General features: G+C 39.5%; 3 protein-coding genes and 1 pseudogene across 5 annotated transcripts in view; 2 read left to right on the top strand and 2 right to left on the bottom strand.

Annotated features, from left to right (window-relative positions):
- LOC111337228 (ubiquitin carboxyl-terminal hydrolase 9X) overlaps positions 1 to 11072 on the top strand; it is a 47338-nt gene extending 36266 nt beyond the window's left edge. The window contains exons 47-68 of one of the 2 annotated variants that reach the window (XM_088726523.1): positions 514 to 655; positions 939 to 1024; positions 1117 to 1208; positions 1497 to 1644; positions 2197 to 2275; positions 2560 to 2624; positions 2719 to 2807; positions 3325 to 3464; positions 4845 to 4933; positions 5191 to 5337; positions 5457 to 5551; positions 6404 to 6546; positions 6882 to 7055; positions 7248 to 7339; positions 7428 to 7488; positions 7679 to 7738; positions 7941 to 8049; positions 8396 to 8504; positions 9365 to 9458; positions 9913 to 9989; positions 10202 to 10271; positions 10354 to 11072. In XM_088726523.1, the coding sequence (XP_088582649.1) occupies positions 514 to 655; positions 939 to 1024; positions 1117 to 1208; positions 1497 to 1644; positions 2197 to 2275; positions 2560 to 2624; positions 2719 to 2807; positions 3325 to 3464; positions 4845 to 4933; positions 5191 to 5337; positions 5457 to 5551; positions 6404 to 6546; positions 6882 to 7055; positions 7248 to 7339; positions 7428 to 7488; positions 7679 to 7738; positions 7941 to 8049; positions 8396 to 8504; positions 9365 to 9458; positions 9913 to 9989; positions 10202 to 10271; positions 10354 to 10557 (2365 nt within the window). In that variant the 3' untranslated portion in view covers positions 10558 to 11072. Of the gene's footprint in view, positions 1 to 513; positions 656 to 938; positions 1025 to 1116; positions 1209 to 1496; positions 1645 to 2196; positions 2276 to 2559; positions 2625 to 2706; positions 2808 to 3324; positions 3465 to 4844; positions 4934 to 5190; positions 5338 to 5456; positions 5552 to 6403; positions 6547 to 6881; positions 7056 to 7247; positions 7340 to 7427; positions 7489 to 7678; positions 7739 to 7940; positions 8050 to 8395; positions 8505 to 9364; positions 9459 to 9912; positions 9990 to 10201; positions 10272 to 10353 lie in introns of both variants that reach the window. The other variant, XM_088726522.1, reaches the window with a different exon arrangement.
- Positions 3750 to 4602, bottom strand: LOC148726997 (uncharacterized). Its single transcript, XM_088726524.1, has one exon. The coding sequence runs from the start codon at positions 4456 to 4458 to the stop codon at positions 3808 to 3810; it is 651 nt and encodes a 216-aa protein (XP_088582650.1). The 5' UTR covers positions 4459 to 4602; the 3' UTR covers positions 3750 to 3807.
- Positions 11073 to 15143: 4071 nt separating the features above from the next.
- On the top strand, positions 15144 to 17100 carry LOC111337243 (diphosphoinositol polyphosphate phosphohydrolase 2-like; annotated as a pseudogene). The gene is made up of 5 exons (XR_015989193.1): positions 15144 to 15164; positions 15304 to 15402; positions 15738 to 15782; positions 16174 to 16255; positions 16533 to 17100. The product of XR_015989193.1 is annotated as a diphosphoinositol polyphosphate phosphohydrolase 2-like (transcript).
- A 1010-nt stretch (positions 17101 to 18110) lies between these two features.
- On the bottom strand, positions 18111 to 23616 carry LOC111337244 (proproteinase E). Its single transcript, XM_022943514.2, has 6 exons — positions 23262 to 23616; positions 22332 to 22433; positions 21354 to 21440; positions 20108 to 20209; positions 19354 to 19776; positions 18111 to 18648 (listed from the first exon to the last, which is right to left on the bottom strand). The coding sequence occupies exons 1-6, from the start codon at positions 23386 to 23388 to the stop codon at positions 18254 to 18256; spliced, it is 1236 nt and encodes a 411-aa protein (XP_022799249.2). The 5' UTR covers positions 23389 to 23616; the 3' UTR covers positions 18111 to 18253.
- Positions 23617 to 23894: the final 278 nt, after the last annotated feature.

Below are 23894 nucleotides of genomic sequence, written 5' to 3'. Positions count from 1 at the left end.
TTTGTCTGAACAATGAATAACTCCGCTCTTTGATAATTTTTGGGAATACTGTGGAATACTTTTTAAAAGCGTAGAATTTATTTTAGCTTATTTCGCGGGAGGAAAAATGAGCGAAAGTTCATTCCAACGTGACTGCCTTATCTCTCTTTGTAATCTTTTTATAATCGTCTTCTTAGTGACCAAATTATACTGGCTAATGATGACTGGCAAAGATACTGTATTGGCTATCACTGCATTTTATATCTTGCAAACCAACAGGAAGTGAGTTGCGCGAAAATTAATTCAAGCCAACTTGTCAGTTTTTGTAACTAAGCGAAAATACATTCCCGCCTTTATTAAGTCTTCTATAGCATTTATTTCTCTATTAATTCAATGGTTTTTTTTTTTTACCTTTCCTGGATGTAAATTGTGTTTTTTTGCATGTCCTAACTTTCTGGTTCGCATGCTCTCAACGGTGTGGCGATTTACCAGCAACTGTATTGTGGTTAAATCATTTGATTCATTTTGTATCAGGTATTCCCGTGAGGCACCATTCATTGCTCTAAATGTGGACATTCGTAATCATCAGAGTTTAGTGGATTCTTTGGAACAGTTTGTCAAGGGAGACTTGTTAGAGGGCGCCAATGCTTACCACTGTGAAAAGTGTGATAGAAAGGTCATTATTATTTCTGCTGTCCTTTAAACCTAGTTTTGATGTCCATGCATTTCACAGTTCCTTTATGATGAGTTACATCACGATTTTTGCGTATGTGATAAGGGGAAATAGTATCCAATCTTATCACGGTCTGTCAATAAAGGAAGTTAAAGCCGATTGATGTGGCCTGTTTCGGGAATGTGGGGGGTAGGGAGGGGGTCCGAATTTACTTGCATGATTAATGTGGTGACCTGTTTGCGTGAGTAAACAGAATAAATGTTATTTACTGTTCTGTGATGTGTAGGTCGACACAGTCAAACGGATGTGCATTAAAAAGCTTCCTCGAGTGCTGGCAATTCAACTAAAGCGCTTTGACTATGACTGGGAAAGGTAACTGAAATTCCTATTCTCAGCTCTTCCTATTTTCTTTCCCATTACTTTTATTGACTCGTCTTAAGCGATGGCTCCTTTGTTCTCTCCAGAGAGTGTGCTGTGAAATTCAATGATTATTTCGAGTTTCCACGTGACATGGACATGGAGCCTTTTACAGAGCTTGGTCTTGCAAAGCTTCAAGGTATGTTCACACATCATGTTGAAGAACTCTTATAAATCCTTGCTGCTTGAAAGTCTTAAACCAGCCATTTGAGTGACTTTGAGACAATGGTTACTCCTGATTGGGATGTCAAACACACTTATTAATAACACGAAGGGTAAACGAGGAGGTTGTTTTTGTATTCAACATTTCGCTGACTCGTACTCACCCTAACTGTTTGATGTACGTTGTGAATTGAATACTTACCTTCCTCAATTTCGTTTTCTTGTGTGACTGATAAACTTAGCTCATCGGAATGTTTTGTTTCAGGTGAAATGGCTGAAAACTCAACTGAAAGTGAAGCAGAGGAACAATTAAAGAGTGAAATAACAGGCAGTACCAAGTACCGGCTGGTGGGAATATTGGTACACAGTGGACAAGCTAGTGGTGGACATTATTACTCTTATGTCTTGCAGAGGTACAACTAATTTCGCCACTGAACTGTTTACTGTTACGGTATCTGTTGCTTCCGTCTTTGTGGCGGCTTAAGAAGTTGTTAGATGCACGATTTAATCAAGATTTGTGAAACAAACGAGAGCGAGATAACAAAAACCAGTAATACAGCATAATGAAATTAGAAGTTATTGTACTGTCTGTTGATGAAGAGGATATCCGATGGCGTTTGCGTTGAAACTACTAAAAATGCTGCAGACTTCTTAAATTTAAGGAAAGATTTCATTCATTGTTAAGGGCGCAAGACAGAGAAAAAGAAATTTGAGTCCCCTCTGTGGAATAGAACCACATTATATAGTGAGCGAAGCCATTAGTAGACCCCCGTCCTGCACACTCGAAAAGAATTCCCCTCATTATGTTGTGTTCTTTGTTGTTTTTCGCTCTTGATAAAATGTCCAATATTGTAATATTTTGCGTTTATTTGGCTGCAGTTGAGGTACATTTTCATTAGAATTACGTAGAGAAAGTTCTGTTTTTGTAGCATTGGTAAATTTTGTTGTTACATTGTTATCCCCAGAGTTTCTCCAGATAATGTTCCCAAATGGTACAAGTTTGACGATGGCGAGGTCTCAGAATGCAAAATGGACGATGATGAGGTGCAGGCTCCCGTTGGTTAATGTAATAATTTTTCGGTGGTCGGGATAAACGTGTGGCTCGTAAATAACGGAGCAATCATGAATGTTGACCTTCGTAAACATTACAAATACTATGTTAGGATAGAAAATGAATTGTCAGTGAAGAGCCAACGTTAATTCAGCGTTCTAACTGCGTGCAATCGATCAGTCATTTTTATACCCTCAGTTATTTCAATAAAGCTATTGCATGCTTGTTGTTCTTTCTCGTGACAGTGAGTGCCTAGCATATTCTTGTTTACTGATAGGAACTAAAGACTCAGTGCTTTGGAGGTGATTACATGGGTGAAGTGTTTGATCATATGCTGAAAAGGTCAGTGCGCAAACTCCTTGGTTCTTACAATCATGTTCTCGGTACGTCTCAGTCAATGTCACTCACTCATTTTGCTTGCTAGGATGTCATACAGGAGGCAGAAGAGATGGTGGAATGCCTACATCTTGTTTTATGAACGCCTTGATGTCATGGATAAAGGCAGAACTGTTGATGTTGATAGAAGTAAGTACTGCTTCCATCAAAACTGAAAAAGATATATACATCTATATGTATCTGTCTGAAGGAGATGCTTTAGCTGGCTGTATAGTGCTCAATACATAAAGTAGAGCGTAAATAGAAATAGTAAAATCAACAACGAAACAAAGTTTCCGTGACTCGTAGTTTCATGCTTTCGCAGTCATCAGATGGTCTGAGGATTGCGTAAGCATGAAACTACGAGTCACGGAAACTATGTTTCGTTGTTGATTTACAATTTCCATCTCTATATATATATATATATATATTTCTATTGGCCTTAAGGACGTGACGTTATATAGGTAGAATGTACTTTTCAAGTGCTAGGCACGCAACACTTCAGAAAAATCTCCCGTGATCTAATTTTGCCTTTGTATATGTAGCAACAAGGGTCGTTACCCTTTCTCACAGTATGTTGAAATGAAGCAGCATACCCGAGAACTTTCATATTTAAATAAAGAAACGTGTTTGTTTGATTATAGCATTGAATTGTTCTGTTTCGTAGATTGTTGGATGCCACCAGCAATAAAGAGAGCAGTGCGTAAACAGAATGTGCACTTCCTTCACAACCGAATCCAGTACAGTGGTGAATATTTCCAGTTCATGAAGAAGCTGGTAACCGCTAATGCTGCTCTGGAAAATACGGTGAGTACGTTGAACGTCGGTATTGTATTTTGCCACAGCACTAGCTAACGGAAGTGTCACACTAGGCGATAGTTTTACAAAATACCACTTTTAACACGTGTAAGCCCGTGTGAGTTTCATACTAGTGAAAATGGAACTCTGCGATTTAACTGTGTAATTAAATGGCAAGAGCCGAAGTTTTGGACGCTGAAGGCAAAAAAAAATTAATAAATAAATTAAAAAGAAATTTAACGATAAAAACCGACGTTTCGGTGTCATCATGACGCCATTGTCAAGGAGAAATAAAAATTGAAGTTTGTGGCAAGGTGTAACACTAAATTAGCATAAATATGTTACGAGCTAATTAAACAAATACTTTTGCGCGAATTGAATCGCTTTGCACGTTCAGAGTGGATTTTAAGTCTCTGATGAAAAGCATTTCGTTCACCAAACAATCGAACTTGTTACTACACTTTTTCAGAATGCTAAAACGTTTCAGTAGGTCTTTCGGGACTTCGCTGTGCCGTTCGTGGTAGTGTTTATATATTGAAGATGCCTTGCGTTTATGTCCATCCACGCGTGTGTGTAAGTGTCCGCGTGTATAGCCCACATAACCCGCATCACACAGGTCACATTGAAATTGATAAACGACGCGTTGTTGGTTGACAATCTGTGGCTTGATTTCTCGTACTTTAAGATCTTGGCCAACTTTGCGGCTAACAAATACTGGCTGGACAGTTGTCTGCACCTTCATGCTAAGATTCTTGAGCTCTTTCTTAACATAATTTGCTGATTCCTGATCTTTGAAAGGTATGACCACACGAACAATGGATATTGGTTCTTTGGGCGTCTGTGTGGGCTGCGTACCAACAATTCTTGATTGTAAGAAGGTGTTAATGGTAGAATTTACCAGGCGTTCCGGGTATTTGAGCCGTGCGAAAACTTTCTTTAGGCGATCACACTCATCAGAGAAATGGGCCCAGGAGGAAGATAATCGGTGTGCGCGATCCGGCATAGTTTTCAGCAAGCTCCGTTTGTAGCGATTGTCTACATGGCTTTGGTAGTGTAATAGTAGGCCCGTGTTTGTTGGTTTCACATATACCTTGGTTTCAATCCGAGGTGCATGGTTGAGTAGTTCGGTGCCAAGGTTCCTTGGAAGGAACCTTGGCACCGAACTACTCAGTGGTATTTCTCCTTGACAATGGCGTCATGATGACACCGAAACGTCGGTTTTTATCGTTAGTTTTTGCTAGCCTTTGCATTTCTAAATCTTTATTGATAAAAAGAAATTTAAATATTAAAAAAAAAAACACGTTACGTTACCGCCAATACAGTGTCCCTGCCGGGAAACAGACACAAGAAAGGGAAACTTTGTAATATGTGTATTTTTTCGTTCTTCAGGCGGAGATGGAGCCTCTGGCAATGACCAGCATTCAGTTGGTTTCCAAGTTCCTTTTCACTACTGGCTTTCGAACGAAGAAAACCATCAGGTAATCACTGAATTGTCAACAATATTTACCGCTTTGTTCCATTTTAGCATCTTTTTCATCGTAGATCTTGGCTGTTCAGTGAATACTTAGTGCGATTACGGTTACCCATATATCCATAAACACTTGGTAGAACGAAGGGCATAGCTCATTAACACTTAATGTGTGCGAAACTTCTTTGACTGAATAAACGCGGCAATTTACTGATAGTTACTAAATGAAATGAAGTGTTGCCTGCTGTACGTTTAAACTTGTGACAGGGGTCCAGCGGGTGAATGGTACGATGCAGTGTGTGTCTTACTCAGACAGTTTAAGGCTGTCCGGGAGTGGTTCGCCAAGTTTGTGTTGTTCTCCCATCCTGATCGCTTTTCAGAGTATTTATTGGAGTGCCCCAGCGGAGAGGTAAGGTCTTTTAGATTCTCGTCCTTCAAATTTAGTTTGCTTTATTCATTTATTTCGTGCACACGGACAGAATGTTCTTGTTTCATTTTTCTGTTTTTCCATTTCTATCTGTTTTATAGGTAAGAAGTGCCTTTGCTAAGATTCTGGTGTTTTTAGCGCACTTCTCTCGGCAGGACGGCCCCTGTTATCCGTACCCGGACGACATTAAACAAGAATCAGGTTTGTTAATTACACAAGGCATGTCCAAGTCACTTGGTTAAAAGAGGGACTAATGTCGTGTATTATTAGTATTCTATGACCACACAATATGCAGGTCTGAGACTGCTCGAGGCTTTGAATCCGTTTGGAGTCTTCGCGATAAATGATGTTAACTAATGCAGTGCCTACTCTCATCCTACGGAAATCCATTAAGGATAAATAATAATAATAACTTTTATTTATATAGCGCTCATATCCTGAGTTCATGGCGCTTTACAACACTGTGCGGGGGACCTTACCAGACTGCTAAGCAGTTTACATTAAATTAAAGGCGAATCTAACAGATGCTCCCCCTCCCCAATTCCCAGTAGCCAGGCCAGGCCACATTACAGTAATCTCGTGAAGTGGGTTCTTTAACGTCCCCTGCCTAACCAAATTAACTAATTAATAGATGCAGGAGACGGGACCTACGGTTTATTCGTCCTTATCCGAGAAGACTAGAATGTCTATCCATTTCTTGATGTTATAGAAAGGTAGCACATTCTCCTCAGTTATTTTAAGACCTCGAGTGTTGGTCCGGCCGAGGCTTGAACCCTCGACCTCCCGCACAACAGTCCGGCGCTCAACCAATTGAGCTACCCGGGAGGCGGTTATGCTGAGGGATATGCTGCAAATCAGCTTATACCATGCAATAACTGTTTTATATAATGTCGCGTCGCAACGAACAGTTATTCATTCGTGGTTCATTCGTGTTTTGAGTTATAATTAGTGTATTCGCTACCAAGTTTCGCTCCATAGGAAGACGCTAGTTCTTGAAAAGCATTCGATGGAGTCACGAAACGAGTGCATCTTTGTTGTTGTTCTGTCCTGTAGATCTTGACAACAAAGCGACCCTGAGTGACCATATCCTAAGCGCCGTTTTGGGATTATTGAAGAAAGAGGTTCCAGAACACGGCCGTCACTTACAACAGTACTTTCACTTCTTTCTCATGTACTCCACTATTGGTCCACCTGAGGTGTGTAACTGTTTTGTTTGGTAGATGTCATTCAATGAATTAGATCAAAAGTAAGTCCATTTGTCGAAGACATGACAAGTAAAGCGGTTTTTATGGTTCTTTGTATTATTTCCTTGAGTTGTATTGGCACATGACTCCTTACACAAGTACGAGAAGCTTTAAATTACCCTCATGCTGACTTAAACAGACTGTTTCATAGACCAAGTTTTATTACTATCATTGTTATTATTCTCATCACTCATTATCGTCATCGTTGCCATCATTGCTATTTTTATCATTATCATTGTTATTATTATGTCTTCGTATTCATGAGTCATTTTCTTTCTTCTTGGCAGAGACTTCAACTCCTACAGCTCGGTGTTCCCGCAACGTTCATGCTGGTGGCATTGGACGAGGGCCCAGGCCCTCCCATTCGTTACCAGTACGCTGAACTGGGAAAACTTTACTCGGTTGTGTCTCAGTTAGTTCGCTGCTGCGACGTTTCGGCTAGAATGCGCTCTTCCGTCTCGGTAAGGAATCCTGTAAATTAATAGGATCCTCCTTTAATCGAATAAGCGAATGTAAAAGAATGCCACGAGTATCTCCGAAAATTAATTCATTCAGCATTGAGAGTAGAAAGGCAACAACGAGCGAAAAAAACCTGTTTTATCTGCGTTAAATGAGGTTTTGAATTGCTGAATTGTAGTCATTTTTACTTTCAGAACACACAGCCAAGAGCGAATCCGTTTGGCGAAGGGCATCCAGTAATGGAGATTCAGCCTGTAGTGGCAGACATCCTGTTCACCAAAGCCACGTTAGTTTGTTGTTGCTGCTGTTTTTGTTTTTGTTGTTGTGATTCTCTTGTCTCTCTTTTTATAATAATTTTTATAACTGACCCACAGATACTTAAAGAAAGTGATTGAAGACAGCACAACTTCGGAAGACACGCTGAAACTGTTAAGAGTGAGTATAAGACAGCCTTTCTTGCTTGTTTTGAAAACCTGTAACTCCTAAATCAGGCCTGAATTGTTCGGTCAGCAGTTTTTCGTTCATTCACCCAGTGCTTTGCATTAGTGTAGTTTTGGAGAGAATTGGCATCCAGGCCTGCATTAAAATCCTTGATAGCTAATCTTGCAGGCGTCGTTCTTTGCAGTTTTGCTGTTGGGAAAATCCACAGTTCTCACGGATAGTATTAAGTGAACTTCTCTGGCAGGTGAAGTAGTGCGATATCCTTGTGTATTCATAGATATATTTATATGTTTGTTATATGTTGACCCTTTTGCTTTTGTTTTCTTGAAATGGTCTGCAAATAGTTTCTTAGTGTTACGGATTAACTTGTATCGTAAATGGAGGTAAAAAAAAAAAGGAGTGAAGACACTCATTTTTGTACTTATCTTTTTCGTTATTCTTCTAAGGTTGCATTTTCGTACACATATGAGTTGCGACCATACCTAGACTTACTGCTGCAAATGATGCTTATAACAGACTCCTGGCAGAGTCACAGAATTCATAACACCCTTAAAGGTAACAACAGTCGTTGATTTACACATGTTGCTCTGTTTTACAAAGCCAGATAGTAATTACAGTGTATTACTGGATTATTTTCTATACTTACTTGAGACCCCCCTGCATGGCATTTGTGGGTGTGCATTTTTTTTAACCCCCCGACTTTGTCATTCCCGAGAACGCCAACCTATGTGTTGAAGACCTCTCGAAACTCGGGGCACTTTTCAGATTTTAACAAGAGAAGTAGTAGTAGCAGCTCAGACGTCACTAACGAAAGATACAACTAGAAAACATGTTTTCACAGAGGAATGGATTCCACTTCGTTTTGAGTATAATACTGACTGGTATTTTACTTCTTGAAAAGGAATTCCAGACGACAAAGAAGGTTTGTTTGACACAATTCAGCGCTCGAAGAATCATTATCAGAAGAGAGCGTATCAGTGCATCAAGTTCATGGTCACTCTTTTCTGCAGGTCAGTAAGCAATTGTTGGAACGTTGCATTCAAACATCTGGCTACCAGGAAAGATTAGTGAAATCTGCTCTCAGCTGATGCAATACTTGTACAGTGGAACCCCTCAAAAACCGGACGCCCTTGGGACCGGAGGAAATGTCTGGTTTGGAGGGGTGTCTGGTGTACTGAGGTTTTACTCATAAGGCAATTTTATGCGGCAGAATGTACTGTCTGACTGTTAGTACCAGTACATGGTACACGAGCATCAATAAAGCACATCAAAAAAGGAACTAGCGACATGGATCACAAGGGAGCTTTTCAACGTCATTTTATTTAATCTACAAAAAAATTCCGTGTTACACACAGGGTAATATGATCGCCGATTTTAATTCATTTGTAGACTTCTTTCTTTTTTAAATTATCACCCACAGTTGATTTACCGATCCCACTTAGAGCCTTCGGTGTTGGTTTAGGCACTGATTCCGCGCATTTGATCAACTCAATTCTCTTCTCTAACGATAACTCGATTCTTTGGCGTTTGGCTGGTCTCTCAGACATAGAGATGTTTGCTGCTTCTTTTGTTTTCGCAAGTGGTTTCACCCGCAACGTGACAGTCTCTTAACCTGACCCCTATTGTTGTCTTTCATTCAACCCAACAACAGCGGCACCATTGTCAACTTTAGATTTTTGCTTCAGTACCGATAGAACAATGAGTAATTAGCCGATGCGCATTTCTCACTTCTGATTATGATTTCACAGCTACATGATTACGATTTTAATTTTAATCACGTTTCAAAACGCGTGATTTGATTTTGGATATGTTGTTACGTTTAATAAGATAGGAAGGTTTTTACTCACTTCCTTTGTATTTGTTTCCTCAGCTGTCCCCTTGCGCACCAGATTCTCATGACGGCACAGGACCTCCGCCGGAAGTGGACATGGGCAGTAGAGTGGCTTAATGACGAACTGGAGAGGGTCGGTTCTCTCCCACAATAGTTTCCTTATTTTAACTTGTATATTAATGCGATATTTCTCATATTTATAACAGAACTATTTAATTCCATTTTGGGAAACCTTAAAGTTTCTATATTAAAGGGAATTCTTTCACGAGACATTCTTTAGTATTACGAGAAAACGTTACTTAGCTCAGGATTGCAACGTTTCACTCGTGGCCTCTCCATCATTGTAACTATCAATTGATTTAAGATGTAGAACCAATTGTTTTAGGTGCCAACTGCATGCTTTAAATTATCCTTATTGTGTTCGCTGTGATTATCTTTTTAATACGGATTTTTTTACTTTGTTTCATGCGAATATTTTCAGCTGTGGTTTGTAGACCTGAACTTGCTACAAAACTGTAGACGCTTTTAGTTGCTTCACAGAAAACATGGAATTCTGACCTGTCGCCGTTTTTTTAATTATTTTACAGAGGCCGTATACAGGAGGTACGTCGTACACTTACAACAACTGGTCTCCACCGGCGCAGTCCAATGAGACGTCCAATGGGTACGTCACCGCCTTCAATGACTTTTTTTTCCACTCTTTAAAATTAATGCAAAGTTGAACTCGATATGTTAGTTCAAGGGTTTGGATAAAAAGTTCATTAAAAAAGTAGGAAATTTGTGCTTAGATAAAAGTTTCTAAAACAACGTGCTTTTTGTCTTAGTATAAAACAAAAATATTCTGTTTTTATTTTTTTATAAAAAAATTTTATCCAGGTATTTCCTTGAACGATCACACAGTGCACGACTCACACTCGCCAAGGCCTGCGAATTGTGTCCTGAAGAGGTAAAGTCTTCTGTTTTGTTACTTTATATCTTTTAACACAACATCGGAATATTGACTTTTAATTGCCTCTGTGCTCTCTCAGGACCAAGAAGAACCTGAGGGAGATGTAGAGGGGGAAAATGGGAACTCCGCAGACGAGGCTTCCCCAAATGTTGAACGCTCGAGTCCTAGACGGAATTCTGAAGACCAGTCTTCCCCGGTCACTGAACAGATTCCACCTCTAGATAGTAGTGATACTGTTGATAATGAATCCACCACCAAGGTACCAAATGAGGAGTCTGACTGAGCACTAAGTGTTTTGGATACTTCTGTGAACTGCAGTAGCCATCGCCGGGCTGTTGTATACCGGTTGGTATCCCCATGGCAACTAGCAAGCCACGACTGCGTGGATACAGTGGCATTTGTCACACTCTGACCCAATCTTATCACGGACAAGAGGCACAGCGTCCGTACTTGGACATATTTACTTTGATTGTTACAATACCTTGGAGTCGAAGTGGAAAATGCTAATTTATTTTTTTATTTAATGTAGAGGGCCGTTTACTTTGACTGAACGACTCAGTTTTGTAGTATTTTCAGATGGTGTTTATATGCGATGCTCGATTGTGGTGTAGTTTCAATCCGTTGTCTTCGTGTAGCCCTCTCTCTTTCAGTCTGATGGTGATAGAATAATCACAAGCCCGATCAGCATTCGTTTCTCAAGAAATTCTCAATGTTCTGTAAAAATTTTAAGAGGAAAAAAAATGGAATAATTCTAGAGCCTATAAAAAGTACCAAAATAGAAGTATTGTCACCTGTTCATGTGTTGTTGGTCTATTTACTTTGTGTCCATCTTTTTAGAGGAACTCAAGTCGCGAAATAGTTGGAAAGGGTTTTGGCAGGTTGTATTTTGGGTAAAGAAGCCCTAGTTCTCGCTAGTTTGGCCCACCGTTGTGGCGATTTGCGTTTGGCTGCCCAAACTAATGCCCCTTTTTACTTTTTAGGTATTTAGCCTTTTTAGACGCTTACACCTCAACCGATAGCTAACAATGCCGTAACTTTACAGGTGTCTCGGTTCCCTTCAGCGTCTAGGGAATAGCTCTTCAGCGTCTAGGGAATAGCTCTTCAGCGTCTAGGGAATAGCTCTTCAGCGTCTAGGGAATAGCTCTTCAGCGTCTAGGGAATAGCTCTTCCGTTGGACTTGAATGGAAAATACCTTGCTTTTTTGTTTTTGTTTTTGTTTTTTTTCTTCTACTTTTCTCGTGATCCATGTGTTCCAGACTCTAGTTGAGTTTCGTCTTTGCGAAGCCTATAGATTACACAAAAGTACTTGTATGCAAATTGCAATCTCCAAAGGATAAAAGGGAAAACTGTTCCGGTTTCAATTTCGATTTTTTTTTTTTGCTTGTTTTTATTTTATAATTTCTCTTTTTTTTTATCGTTTACACCTTGTGGATATCACATGATTCATTTACACAGCGTTTGAGGGACTAAAATCACTTGCGAAATTTTTCGCTTCTCATTGTTAAGCATGACAAGATTTATTATGCAAGGTGTCTGGTGCGAGATGGGTGGTTTGGCGAGCTTCGTGGGATTTTCTCTTCGTTTTCGTTCTTCATTTTCTCTTTTTTTGTTTTCTTCTAGTTCATGCTTTGTGCTTAATTTTCAATTTTGCTCAATATTTTTTTGGAAAATTAGAAAATCTGGTTTTCAAGGTGGAATGTCCAACTTGATGAATTGTAAAGTATGGTTTTCTGCAAACAGCAAGTTTCAAACCACATATTGCAGACTTAGCAACGTTAACGTGCCCTAAAAGTCTCTAACAGAGGGTGCAGAGGAATATCTTTGGCCGAGGCAATTTTAACGCATCGCCAAATGTTATTCTGGTTTGTGACCTCCGATCGTGTTTCTCTGCGGAGATTTACACCCTTTACGCCGCGTAACGCAACCAAGATCACCTACAACCAGAAAACATTGAACTCGTTAGACTGATCGCACCATGTAAACAAAAAAAAAAAAGAATAGCCTCTTGATTAAATGTTTTAGCTGCCCAGATCCCAAAGTGATTCGTTGTTAAAGAGCTTAAAATTTACATATTAGAGAACAAAGGTGGTTAGAAATTCAGCGCAGAAAAACTCGTGGTCGTGTCAATCAGCTGACTTTCCCTCCCCATTGTAACTTCTAATTTCTGTGCTTCTTTCTTATATTGCAACATCGCATGATGAGAAACTTTTGCTACGAGCTGACCGACTGACAGTGCATAAAAGGTGCAGGATTGTTTACACGGAAGTGACGCAAGTGTCTTGAAGCCTGAGCCAAGTCAAGTATGCGTACCGTTGGGGGATGGGATATGCACAAAGCTATTGTATAGGATTTACATGTAAATCATAATTTATCAACCTTCGAGGGAGGATGTTGGAGCATGCAATCAAAATGAAGGAGCGAGTTGGATCAGCGAACAAGCTTCGGAATTACGATACGGACGGTTACATACAGCGGGCCGGCTGCATATGCTTCAGAACAGATCATGCAAAGGAAGTCAGTGAATTTGTGTTGCAACTTCTTCGCTAACTCAATAAGCGACACTTATCCTGCCAATGCGAAATACAGCAGATGAATTAAGACACATCTCAATCTTTACAACAGCTCTACATTCTTCGGGAAAGAAGTCTTTCTCTCCCTAAATGGCGTTAAAATGCCAGAAAATTTTGAAATACGTACAACTGCCCGAAATGGAGAACACATTATTTACATGTTAAAGTTCCTAATTATTGCGACATCTTGCACAGTGCGAGTACCAGTAGGATTACTGTCCTTGCTGTTCGTGAATTGGGAACAAGATAATTGGAATTGAGCATTGAAGCAATTTTTGCCTTTGTATTACGTACCACACTGTACGTAGGCCAGTGTAAAACATTCCATAATGCCAAATATAATTGTTTACAGCCAGCGAAAGAAATTGTGTTACTTTGATCAACTTTTGATAAGTAACCCAATGCGGTGCTCGATGTTCTGCTTAACCAAAGGCAAACTAGAGCTTTAAAAAAAAAAAAAAAAAAAGTCTTTTTATAGGATTACACAATTACTGGTGAACCAGTAGTTTCCAGTGTGGTCCTTGCAAACAAATGAAACAAATGGTCTAAATTGAACATAACATCATTAAGAACATCATTAAGAACCCCAACCGGCCGGAGGCAAATCAGTTGGCTATTTACAAGCGTGGCCAAGGATCTGAACACGGGGCTACCGTGAAACAAATCTAGTGGTCAGAGTGGGACTCGAACTCGGGAGCGGCGGATTACGAGTCCGACACTCTAATCACAAAAATCAACGCAAATGCATCGAAAAGATACGTGTTATGATAATGACAATAATGTTCTTCAATATGATCGGGCTGAATTAGCAATCCTTAGTTTGACAGATGCTCTGCTAAAGCTTGTAGCGTCCTAATTGTTGCTCTGTTAAACATCACAGTTTTGTTCAAGCACATTTGCATTGTATAGAGGCGCTATGGCACGAAAAAGTAATTTTCCGACGATTTAATTTGCTCGCACTGTTTCTTTTGGGTATCCAAGTTCTTAACTTGGTCGAGCCTTTGGCGATAATACGACTTCACATGTATTTCTACTTGCTCCCTGCCACTCGTTGTATTCCCAGTGGACCTGTGGGATGAGTGCACGCTTTGTCTCATCTCTCAGTACCCATTACAAGATTGGTCAATTTAGGAATAGAAGAATAAAGCCGTTTTTTTGGCCAATTTTGCCCTTATTATCGATGGGTAGGTGGCACTTGAGATCTTTTGTTTTCTATAATTTCTGCGTTAAAACGTGCAGACAACTGATTGATGCGATTCTAACCGTTCTTTTTATTTTTCGTTGTTTGTCATTTGAAGCCTCTCCACGTAGCTTAAAACCAATTTTTTGAAACCTACAGACACACGGTAGACATGAAATAGATTTCTTACTTACCTCGTCGTCTCCGTCCGTACTGATGAAGTTAGGGCCCAGGCGCACTCAACAAATTGTTGTTTATTTTGCGAAGAAATCTGTCTCCAGGTCAGTGAGACAAGTGCGCCGGTTATCTTTTATCCTTCTAAATTTTGTAAAGCCTTCAAAGGCGCCGTTGTCCTGCTTCGGAGTAGGAAAAATTTTTGGCTGCGTGAAATCTGACTGATATTTCAATTTGAAAGCCACGAATTGAAGGAATACATCAATCAACACAATTTAATCTCACTTTTATATGCGAGTCTTTCAGGCAGAAGGCCTCCAAAATATCTAATTTTTACGCGGCAATCAAACGGTGAAGATGGAAGATTCGTACCTCGGGATGCTGCACGACAATCAGTACTAAGGATGCTCAGAATACAATTACTATGGTTCCCAAGTTTATGTTTAGCTGAATCCCCAAGTCCTAATATTGCTCAAGTTATATATCCATGAGACTGAAATTTGGTGTTTAACAAATATTTCGCCGGTTTTTCAGTGCGCCGGCCTCGATTGACAAATCAAAGATTTGGCGGAGACAAATTTAGTCGAGATTTTTGCTGGAGAAAAACAAATTTTGTCAGCCCAATGCGCTCGTGCCCTAACGGATCCCAGTTTTCTCCCCGTTCTATTTATGGAAATCAGCACTGCCCCAGACTCGGTGTTCAGAGGATTCTCGGCCTACAAAGTTTGAGTCTCTGTTGCGCAAAATTATCTTCAACTCAAAGCTCTCCAAAATGGTACTTCAGTAAGAAAAAAAAAAACAAAAAACAAATCCAACAGTGAGGAAGAAAGGTCATTAGTGATTTAAAAGATTGCCATGGATTGGAACTAGAATGGTGATGGCTTAATTTCACATTGAAGGCCTATAAAAAGTTGTTGGAAAAATAATTTCCCAAGTTCATAAACCATGAAGTGTGATAAGTACAAAGTATTACTGTGGCATTTGCTGGAACGTTATATCAGTTCCTCTTCTATAAAGATTCTCTCATAGACCTCGTTCTCTACACCTCGCCTTCATCTTTATTATTAACCATTGGCCTGACGTGCACGTTTTTTTTTTTTAACAGATTCTGTTGGTAACAAGTAACAGATATCCAGACAAGTGGATAGTGCCAGCGGGAGGAGTAGAAACTGGTGAAAGATTCCAAGATGCAGCTGTTCGAGAGGTTTTTGAAGAAGTGACTCCATTGTCTCTATGTTTCCCATTCAACCCATCAGGGAATTTCATACTTCTGTTCGCACTCATTAATATTTGAAAGGACGAAAAATTTTCAATTATCGATGATTTATTCATGATTTTACTCACGTCCACACGGCCTTAGCTCCTACGCTGGGAATTGGTCATCTGCATGTCGTACTTTGGCATCTAGTAGAGCTAGTAGTTTTGTATCTTAAACGTTCACCCCGCGTTCGGTTAGAAGAGACCTTCCCCAAGGGGATCAGATAAATATTACTTTCTTTATTTACCTTAAAGGTCAGTGTAACTTACGTTTAATGACAGGCTGGAGTACGTGGAAATATTGTGCAATGTCTTGGAGTGTTTCAGGTATTTTAAATGTACGATTTTTATTAGCTTCCATGCTGCCGCCTGTACAAATTTAGTCAGGAAAGAAAAGTGGCACTAAGTATGTCACTCGTGTTTTTGTTATCTGTCAGTAAACAGTTCAAAGGTAACATGGCTGTCATATACTGCAGAAGGTACAGAGACAAACTTTTGCCAGATGTCACTTTGGGTGTGATAGAATAAAGCATAATGTGTTAATTCCCTTAATCGTTTGATCCGATACACACGTTTTCACCTCGTTCCCGGAAATAGAAAATCAGATTTTGTCGCGAGCACATGCCCTCTATTAGCATTGCCATTTTGTACTCATTGTCCACCTAAGATTGTTGTAAATTGAGTGATTTGTTAAAAAATTTTTGTCTCCTGACACTAGAACGAAACCAGCAAGACAAGAACTATGCTTTATGTTCTGCATGTCACAGAAGAGTGTGATTACTGGGATGACGCCGCAAAAGGTATCTTCTGTTATGTTCTGACGTGGATCTGCCCGAAATCTGATGTACAACAAAAATTTAAGAATAGAGCTATTATGCCGACGACAAATCACGAAATCTGAAATGACTAGTAACATTTGGAGATCTATCTGAGAAGCGTATCTGATCTAGTTTGATCGTCTGTGTGATACAGTTCTTCTAAATCAAAATGAAAAGTACATGGGAATGGGTGAGATACTTGAAGAAAGTTAAAAACAACCCGTCTTCTGAAATGAATTATGCCTTTTTGTCATTTCAGGGCGAAGGAGAGGTTGGTTCTCGATACGCAAGGCCTGGGAACTACTCTCTCACAGACCCTGTCAACAGTTGTACCTGCGTGATGTTATGAACATCGATGAACAGAGTCAGTGGCTTTATGACTCACCCATCACCCATCCGATTTACTACGCCACTCGTAATTAACGAATCGCAAAACAACCAACCAAACGCTGAAATTTCGTTGTAACATGAAAGACCCAAGAAAATGCTCTCAAGGCAATGATCATTATATGCGTGACAGAACTTTTTTGGAATCAATCAGAGATCAATCACTGCACTGGATGTAATTTAGTCGCGAACGGTTGAGAAAGATTTGTGAATACTTTTATCATTCAGTGAGGACCTCTGGGAGGTTCTACACTGGATTGAATGTGATTTTCTTCTCGATAAATTATTTAATAGAGTTTGTTTCATCAATACCGCACTAAGCAGATCCGAAAGTACTCAGAATCACTCATAAAATACTGTTGGATTTAACAAGTTAAGGCAAAGTCGGTATAATTTGTACGTAAGCCGTTCCATTTCTTAATAAACTACACGAATCTCCACTTTGTTTGGTTGTCATTCAATCTTTTTAAAAATGAGAAGTTCCTTCAGAAAACATCTGGATAATCCACCATCACTGGTATTTTCTTAGAAGATGAAAATATTAAACATATCTTAGGTTTACTCCCGTATTTAACGTACATGGTCATTGAATCGACTGTAAGTAGGCTTGGTAAGAGCCACGCACAGCACTATCATGATTTATGTTAAGTCAAAGCCTTAGAACAGTTCGTTAAGCGCTAAGTCAAGCAAATCTCCATTTCAAACTCGTCTGATACGAATTGTACGGATAACTAAATGACTGACTTTTGACCCCCTTCAAGGTGGAAGAGGCAGGTATAAGCTGGAATAGAGAACAAGTGGTACAGAATAGTCGTATTCCAAGTCCTACAGGTTCTTATTAGCTCGGTTGCGCAAGCGCTTTAAAGCATACTGAATGTCGATACAAGGAAGCTGAAAACGGCATTTCGATGAAGTTGTAATCAGACTTCCCACGGCCGATAGGCGGTGGTGGTGAGTAGGATCTGGGGGGAAGGAATGCGTTCGATAATATTGATAATAGTCTAAAACAAATCGAGATCCCCCTTCCCGAATTTTGTCTAGTTTTAAAAGTTTGATTTCTCAGTATTCTTGTAAATGTCGTCAAACTGGAAAGTCAGAACTGTGTGCTGCAAATTGGTATCGAGGAAGTCATTAATCTTTGCAAATTCGTAAAATGTTCCAGGGTGGTGTTCAATTGCACAGCACAATATATGACCCAAAATGACTGACTTGCCTGTGCATGGCTCTTGCTTGGGCAAGCAAAGTTCGAGATATTTCGGAGTCACCATCCTCAGCGAAAGTGGAGAGTGAGAATAACCTGCTGCGACATAACAGGGAAAAGAATAGTATCCGGCCATTTCAAGCTTTCACATTGTAACATGCGAGATCTATCCTATAAGTAACCTTTACTTTTCCATCGCTCTAACGCTGTTTAGGTTAGTTTAAAGTCTCCAAAGCTTTCCCGTTATAATTTGTTTGAAGTTAATTTACAATCTTTATTTTCTTCTGCGACATTTCCTCTGACAGTTAAATACTAAAAGGTAACCGGTTACTGACTTTTTAAAATTTGTAATTTATAAAAACACGGTTTTTCCTCTGTTCATACGCGGTTGCCTAAATGTCTCTTTTAGATTTGTTAACTGTGTCTTTTAACATATCCTCGATCCATTTGCGAAACACGCTAACCCGAGTGAACACTGTGTAATGGTTACTTGACGAACAATCCGGGTCACCCCAGCTTACAATTCCCTGTACTACCCACTGCCCAGCGGTATTTTTGCATTGAAATGGCCCACCGCTGTCCCCAAAGCAGCCGCTTGTCTTAGTGCGCCCTGCATCTCCTGCGCAGATCATTTTGCTTGTCACTATCCAGGTTCGGTTATCAGTATGAAGCCCGCCATTTGGTGAGGTATCCAGTTTTGCTGCGCATGCTCCGTTTGAGACAACGGGCATTCGTGCCTGTTGTAGGATCGTAGCTGAATCGCCCTTACCAAACATCTGTCCCCAACCTGAAGAGAGCGAACAGCTTGGGTGTTAGACTAATTAGTCAGGGCAGGAGCCGCAGTATCATTATTTCCTAACAGAGTTGAAGAGAGAAAGCAATCTAACAACTGTCGAAAGCTTGGAATTGGAATAGGACTTCATTCCTTTGAATTGATAACATCAGAGGACTTACTACAAATGTGTCGACGAGAGAGCACAGGTTGCCCAAGCTCTCTATATGAACCACACAAGGAACACAATATGGCATATCGATTTATATTAAGGATTTGTATGGGATTTTCTACAAGATATCCATGGAGGTAGTTAAAGGTGAAAATAGTAAATATAAATGGCTTACCTTAATCCATACGTGCGTTGTTTGCTCCTGGTGTCGTTATTTTACCGATTAAGCTTGATTTAAACCAGGATTCAAAAACATCGCTTAAATCAAGTTAAATCGGTAAAATAACGACACCAGCAGCAAACAACACACATATGGAATAAGGTAAGCCTTTTTCAGTGAATATTTTCACTTTTAACTACCTCCAGGGATATCTAGTAGAAAATCCCATACAAATCCTTATAAATCGATATGCCATATTGTGTTCCTTGTGTGGTTCATATAGAGAGCTTGGGCTACCTGTGGAGAGAGAAGCTTCTCCTTGTTGTAATTTCTCGAACACGGAAGATCAAACCTGTATCAGAAAACAAAGATAACTATTAGAGTATACCTGTTATGTAACATTCCTTCCCTAGCGGCACTTCTTCAAGAAATTCAGGTAAACAGGCCGTATTCACCAAGTCGCCGCGAGAAGCTGGGCGCGAAAGCTGAAAGAGGGCGATGTCGTTCTCGTATGGAACTGGGTGCGAGAATAGACGATGTTTGATAATACGTTTCACCTCAAATTCTTGTTCTGAGCCTTCATCCTTCTTACGATCGATATCCCCAAGGATCACCTTGAACTTTTTGGGATCATCATCAAGTACGCAATGAGCAGCGGTCAGTACCCACTCTGCCCTGATCAGTGACCCTCCACATGTATGGTGATGGTTGAATTCCAAGCGAACCTGCCATGGCCATTCTCCAAGAGAGGCATCATCGCCATTGATAACTCGTGAAGAAGAAACTGAACTGCGACCACAACTGTCCCTACCTACATGTGAATGACAACAATGGATGGTTTGTATTTAAGATTAATCAGCTACGTCATGATATTTTGCAAATGACTTTTTTTAAAGAAAAAAAACAGTCTAGAAATTGATGGAAAAGTACAAAATAGATGACGAGGTTTGTTAAGAATTAAGGTGAAACAAATCAGCCTTCATACAATGACAGGCCGAACCGAAATTGTTTAAACTCATTAGAAATTGTAGCGTACTGAAATAGCATTCCTTTTTTGGCAAAGATGAAGTTCACTCAAGAATTCCGTCGGATTTAAGTCGTTACTAATGCACAATTTAAGAGAAAACAGCAGGGCGTTTTACCATCGTCGAAATGTTGTGCCTGTGGATTGATTTCTCGGATAGGACCATGAGGTGGTGGCATCTTAAAGGTTTTTTGTCCTCCACTGTCTCCCCGCTTTTCCTCTGTAAGAGAGAAATGCACCCGCACAGGTTATTTTTCAAACAGTTGTGCTAAGCTAGATGGAGGCCTCTTCACAAACAAATATTCTCTATACTAATCACCCACCTTATGATGTCTATGATGTTAGAATGTTACTTGATAATGTAAGAACGTAGAGTTTCAATTTTTTTTGCTTTTGATTGAATTGAATTGCTTACGTCAAGACCGTGAAAACTTCCGTGTAAAACTGTGTAACGGCTCGTGTAAAAAGTCTTTTAGTGTGCTAAGGTTCCGCGATTTTAACCCCTTAACTCCTAAGAGTAACTGGCATCTCATTTCCGCTTACAACATCATTCCCAAATCAATCATTAAGGTCAGGAGAAAGAAGGAAATGATCATTTCACTCATTTTCCAGCTTATATGAGAGGTATGTTTTCACTTAGCTTCGGTCCTCTTCTTATAATCTTCGCGGTAATTACATACTGTCAGTTAGAAAACCTAGAACAACTAGTTATGGCCTTAATTCATTTTCATACTTCTCAGCTAAGCTATGGAATACACTGCCTGACTATATCCGCATGAGTGCATTTAAAGACTCTAGAAAGATAATCCAAGGCCGTATCTTTGTATAGTCGCTCCCGCTTATCTTCACTTTTCTGTTAATTTCTATTGATATGTTACATAATTATATTTCTAAATACTGTGTGTTTTAGTATATTTTAGTATAGTTAGTATTTTAGATCTTGTACAGATATATGTATGAATATATATAGATAATCTTCATTTTATTTTTTCTCGAAGATATTAGCTCCAACAAGCTACTCTATTTTTCGAGATGAAATAAAGTTTATGATGATGATGATGATGATGATGATGATGATCGCCAACTCAAGTTCCCGCTTGTTGAACAAATTCTCGTTGCCAGTACTTGAGGTAAAGAGGATAGGCATGGTGATGTTCGGGTGTAAAGGCTCATTCAGGTTTTTCCTTTGTCTCTTCCCAGTCCGGGACGTTTAGGACAAGGAAGTATTTAGTCTGCCTTTTCCAATTATTAAAAAGGAACTGAAAAAGAGGCAGCTCAAAACCAATTTAGCAATTTTTACGATGATAACCGGGAGGTATTACAAATTTTCCTACACGTTTACGTGACCGAAAGTTTTTATTTACCTTCTTTAAGGTGAAGGTCCCTGATAGGACCAACAGGAGGTGGCATCTTGTGGCTTTTTGTTCCTCCACTGACTCTTCGCCGTTGCTCTGAACGAGTGAGTAAATAAATTCATGAAAAAGAGGATACAATCTTTTGACCTCGGGATACCTTTGCGCTTGTCTAACAGAATAAGATCAGTTTAAGCTAGAGGTTTGTTACGTAGGCTTCAATGTCTCTAAGTTTAAGTTTAGAGACAAATGAACAATTTCCCAATCCCATAGTTCTTTCTACTACGCAAATTATTCATGTCTTAAAATATGCATGATTGACGTCAGTGCACTAATGTAGAAATTGTGGAGAGTAGGAGTTCACCTAAATGACCCTGGGTAAGGTGTCATTAGCAATGTGTTGCCTCGTGGGTCAGTTGGTAAACAGTAGTGCGTTAGTGTTATTGACGTCACGGCTTCCGGGTTTATTGACTCAAAAAACCTTTAAAATCTCATTTAGGTATCTGCAGCTTATACCCCTAATTTATTAAAGCTATCTGGTCTGTGAACACACCCTCTTGGTCACCATAAAACTCTATGTCATATGTTACTCTTAGTAACAGTTTAGGGCACATTTTTTCCGAACCGATTCAACCTGGTATTCAGGAATTCTGGTTGTTAAAATCCATAACTGAAAATAACTCGATTCCCAATACTGAAGCAAAAGTGAAATTTGCTGTGAGTCCATTCCATATTCATTGCAACCATATCTAACAGCTTCCCAAACCACTGATTTATTTACAATTAGTGGAAAAGATACATGTCCGAGTCTTGAACTGCTATTTACGCAAATGCTGTACTTTGTTACATCGCTACTTTGTTGTGATTGAAATTCTTACACGTTCTTCTTCTCGGTAGACCCGGCTTAATAAGGACAAGACATCATCGGTATAAGAAAAACAAAAATAATGATCAAACTCCTAGTGCACTGCTCTCTACGACACTGCTTACCCTGCTTCAAATCAAGTTCATCTGGTTCTATATCCTCTGTAGAAAAGGCCGGTTCCTCAAGAGGAGACTTCAGATGTCCACGGCTAATTATGTGATGCCGACCTGGTCACAAAAACAACAACAGAAAAAACAAAATAACGTTTAGCCGATCATGAATCTTAACTCCTCATTGCTTGACTGCGACAGTTCGCTTTAAGAGCTTCCAACTCCCTTTATTCACATGTAATAGAAGAAATTAAAAAATCGATAAAGCCTTTCACGTTTTAAAAGTAAATACACAGTACACAAATAACACACATTGATCATGATTCTCCGTTCAAGGAAGTGGTATCTGAATAAAAAGAATAATTCCCCTTCCACAATTATACGAAACATTTTTTTTTTATGTAAAACGAAATGCGACTTAGAAGTTCACAACATTAAACCGCATGACCACTATTTTATTATGATCGCCGATTGATCAGCAATTTCCATTGCAGGTGATCCACAGACTCATGAAAGTTGCCTTCTCTTTTCAAAACGACACGAAGTTAATATAACAGTCTAGACATCGAACTACAGGCCTGCGGATTAAGTTTTAGACAAGGCATCTTCATTATAAACTTGTTATAACTGCGCAATGGTTGGAATAGGAAATAAATTACATTCGTAGAGTCCAACAAGCGAACGTTGTTTTTGTATATTCAGTATTTGAATAACGCGAGAAAATAATCAAAACATGGACAGAATTTAAAGCAGAGAAAAGAATAACTTGAACGCAAGAGTTTCGCTTTTTTAGAACGAAAACGGTGGGCTCTATTAAAATCATGCTTTGAGTTGCCTTCCTGAATGTGTCTCAGTGAAAGACACAGACACAAGTTTAAAAAATTTCAAGTTGAGCGTCAAGTAACTCCAGCACTCGATGTTAATGATAAACAGCAGATACTATACCTTGGTTTGAAGGCATTGAAACCACAATAACCACAGCGATATTAAGAATGTTTATCATTCTCGGCTTTTTTTCGAAGAAAACACAAGAACGAAACATAAACTCTCTCGGCTTTGATGGCTTTCGCATGAACTGATCTTAGCCCCCCAGCAAAATCAAGCTTATGAATTATTGGTCAGCCAATCAATTCATTATAAGAGAGTCGCTCCTCTGTGAAAGGAGAACAGGTGGCGGAAAACTACTCACTTCCTTTGGGCTTTTTCACTTCAGTTCCGAAAACGTCTCGGCTAAGTTTCAGATTACGTTTTGTATTTCCTACAATAGTTTATTGTAGTAAGGATATCAAAATGGAGATGTAAAATCCTATCAAAAGTAACTGATCGGTGAGTTCACAAGCGAAAAATCCTACTTCAGTTTCTACCGCAGGTGTTTTACTAAAACTACTTTGATATGCAAAATTCGTTCAACGATCAACAAATTTCGGTTAATGCGTGTTCAAGTTTCATTTTCATCAAATAGGTTTCCGCATAAAGAGAAGTTTAGTGAGTCGATATCAAATGTAGGGGAAATAAGAGTCGATATCAGACTTAATCTAAGTGCTTTTGCGTTGAAAACTGACGCCGTAAAACCTGCAG

Source organism: Stylophora pistillata, chromosome 7, assembly GCF_964205215.1.
Source record: "Stylophora pistillata chromosome 7, jaStyPist1.2, whole genome shotgun sequence".
In the NCBI taxonomy this organism is placed as follows: domain Eukaryota; kingdom Metazoa; phylum Cnidaria; class Anthozoa; order Scleractinia; family Pocilloporidae; genus Stylophora; species Stylophora pistillata.
Note: the sequence above shows the minus strand (reverse complement) of the source record. Positions and strands in the feature narration are given on the sequence as shown.

Bases quoted from the DNA above. Each gene is read 5' to 3' on its own strand.
- LOC148726997 (XM_088726524.1), bottom strand. From the start codon at position 4,458: ATGCCGGATCGCGCACACCGATTATCTTCCTCCTGGGCCCATTTCTCT.
- LOC111337244 (XM_022943514.2), bottom strand. From the start codon at position 23,388: ATGCGAAAGCCATCAAAGCCGAGAGAGTTTATGTTTCGTTCTTGTGTT. The intron at 22,434-23,261 runs GTATAGTATCTG...TTTTGTGACCAG, and splicing joins TTCAATGCCTTCAAACCAAG to GTCGGCATCACATAATTAGC. The intron at 19,777-20,107 runs GTAAAACGCCCT...ATTCACATGTAG, and splicing joins GGCACAACATTTCGACGATG to GTAGGGACAGTTGTGGTCGC.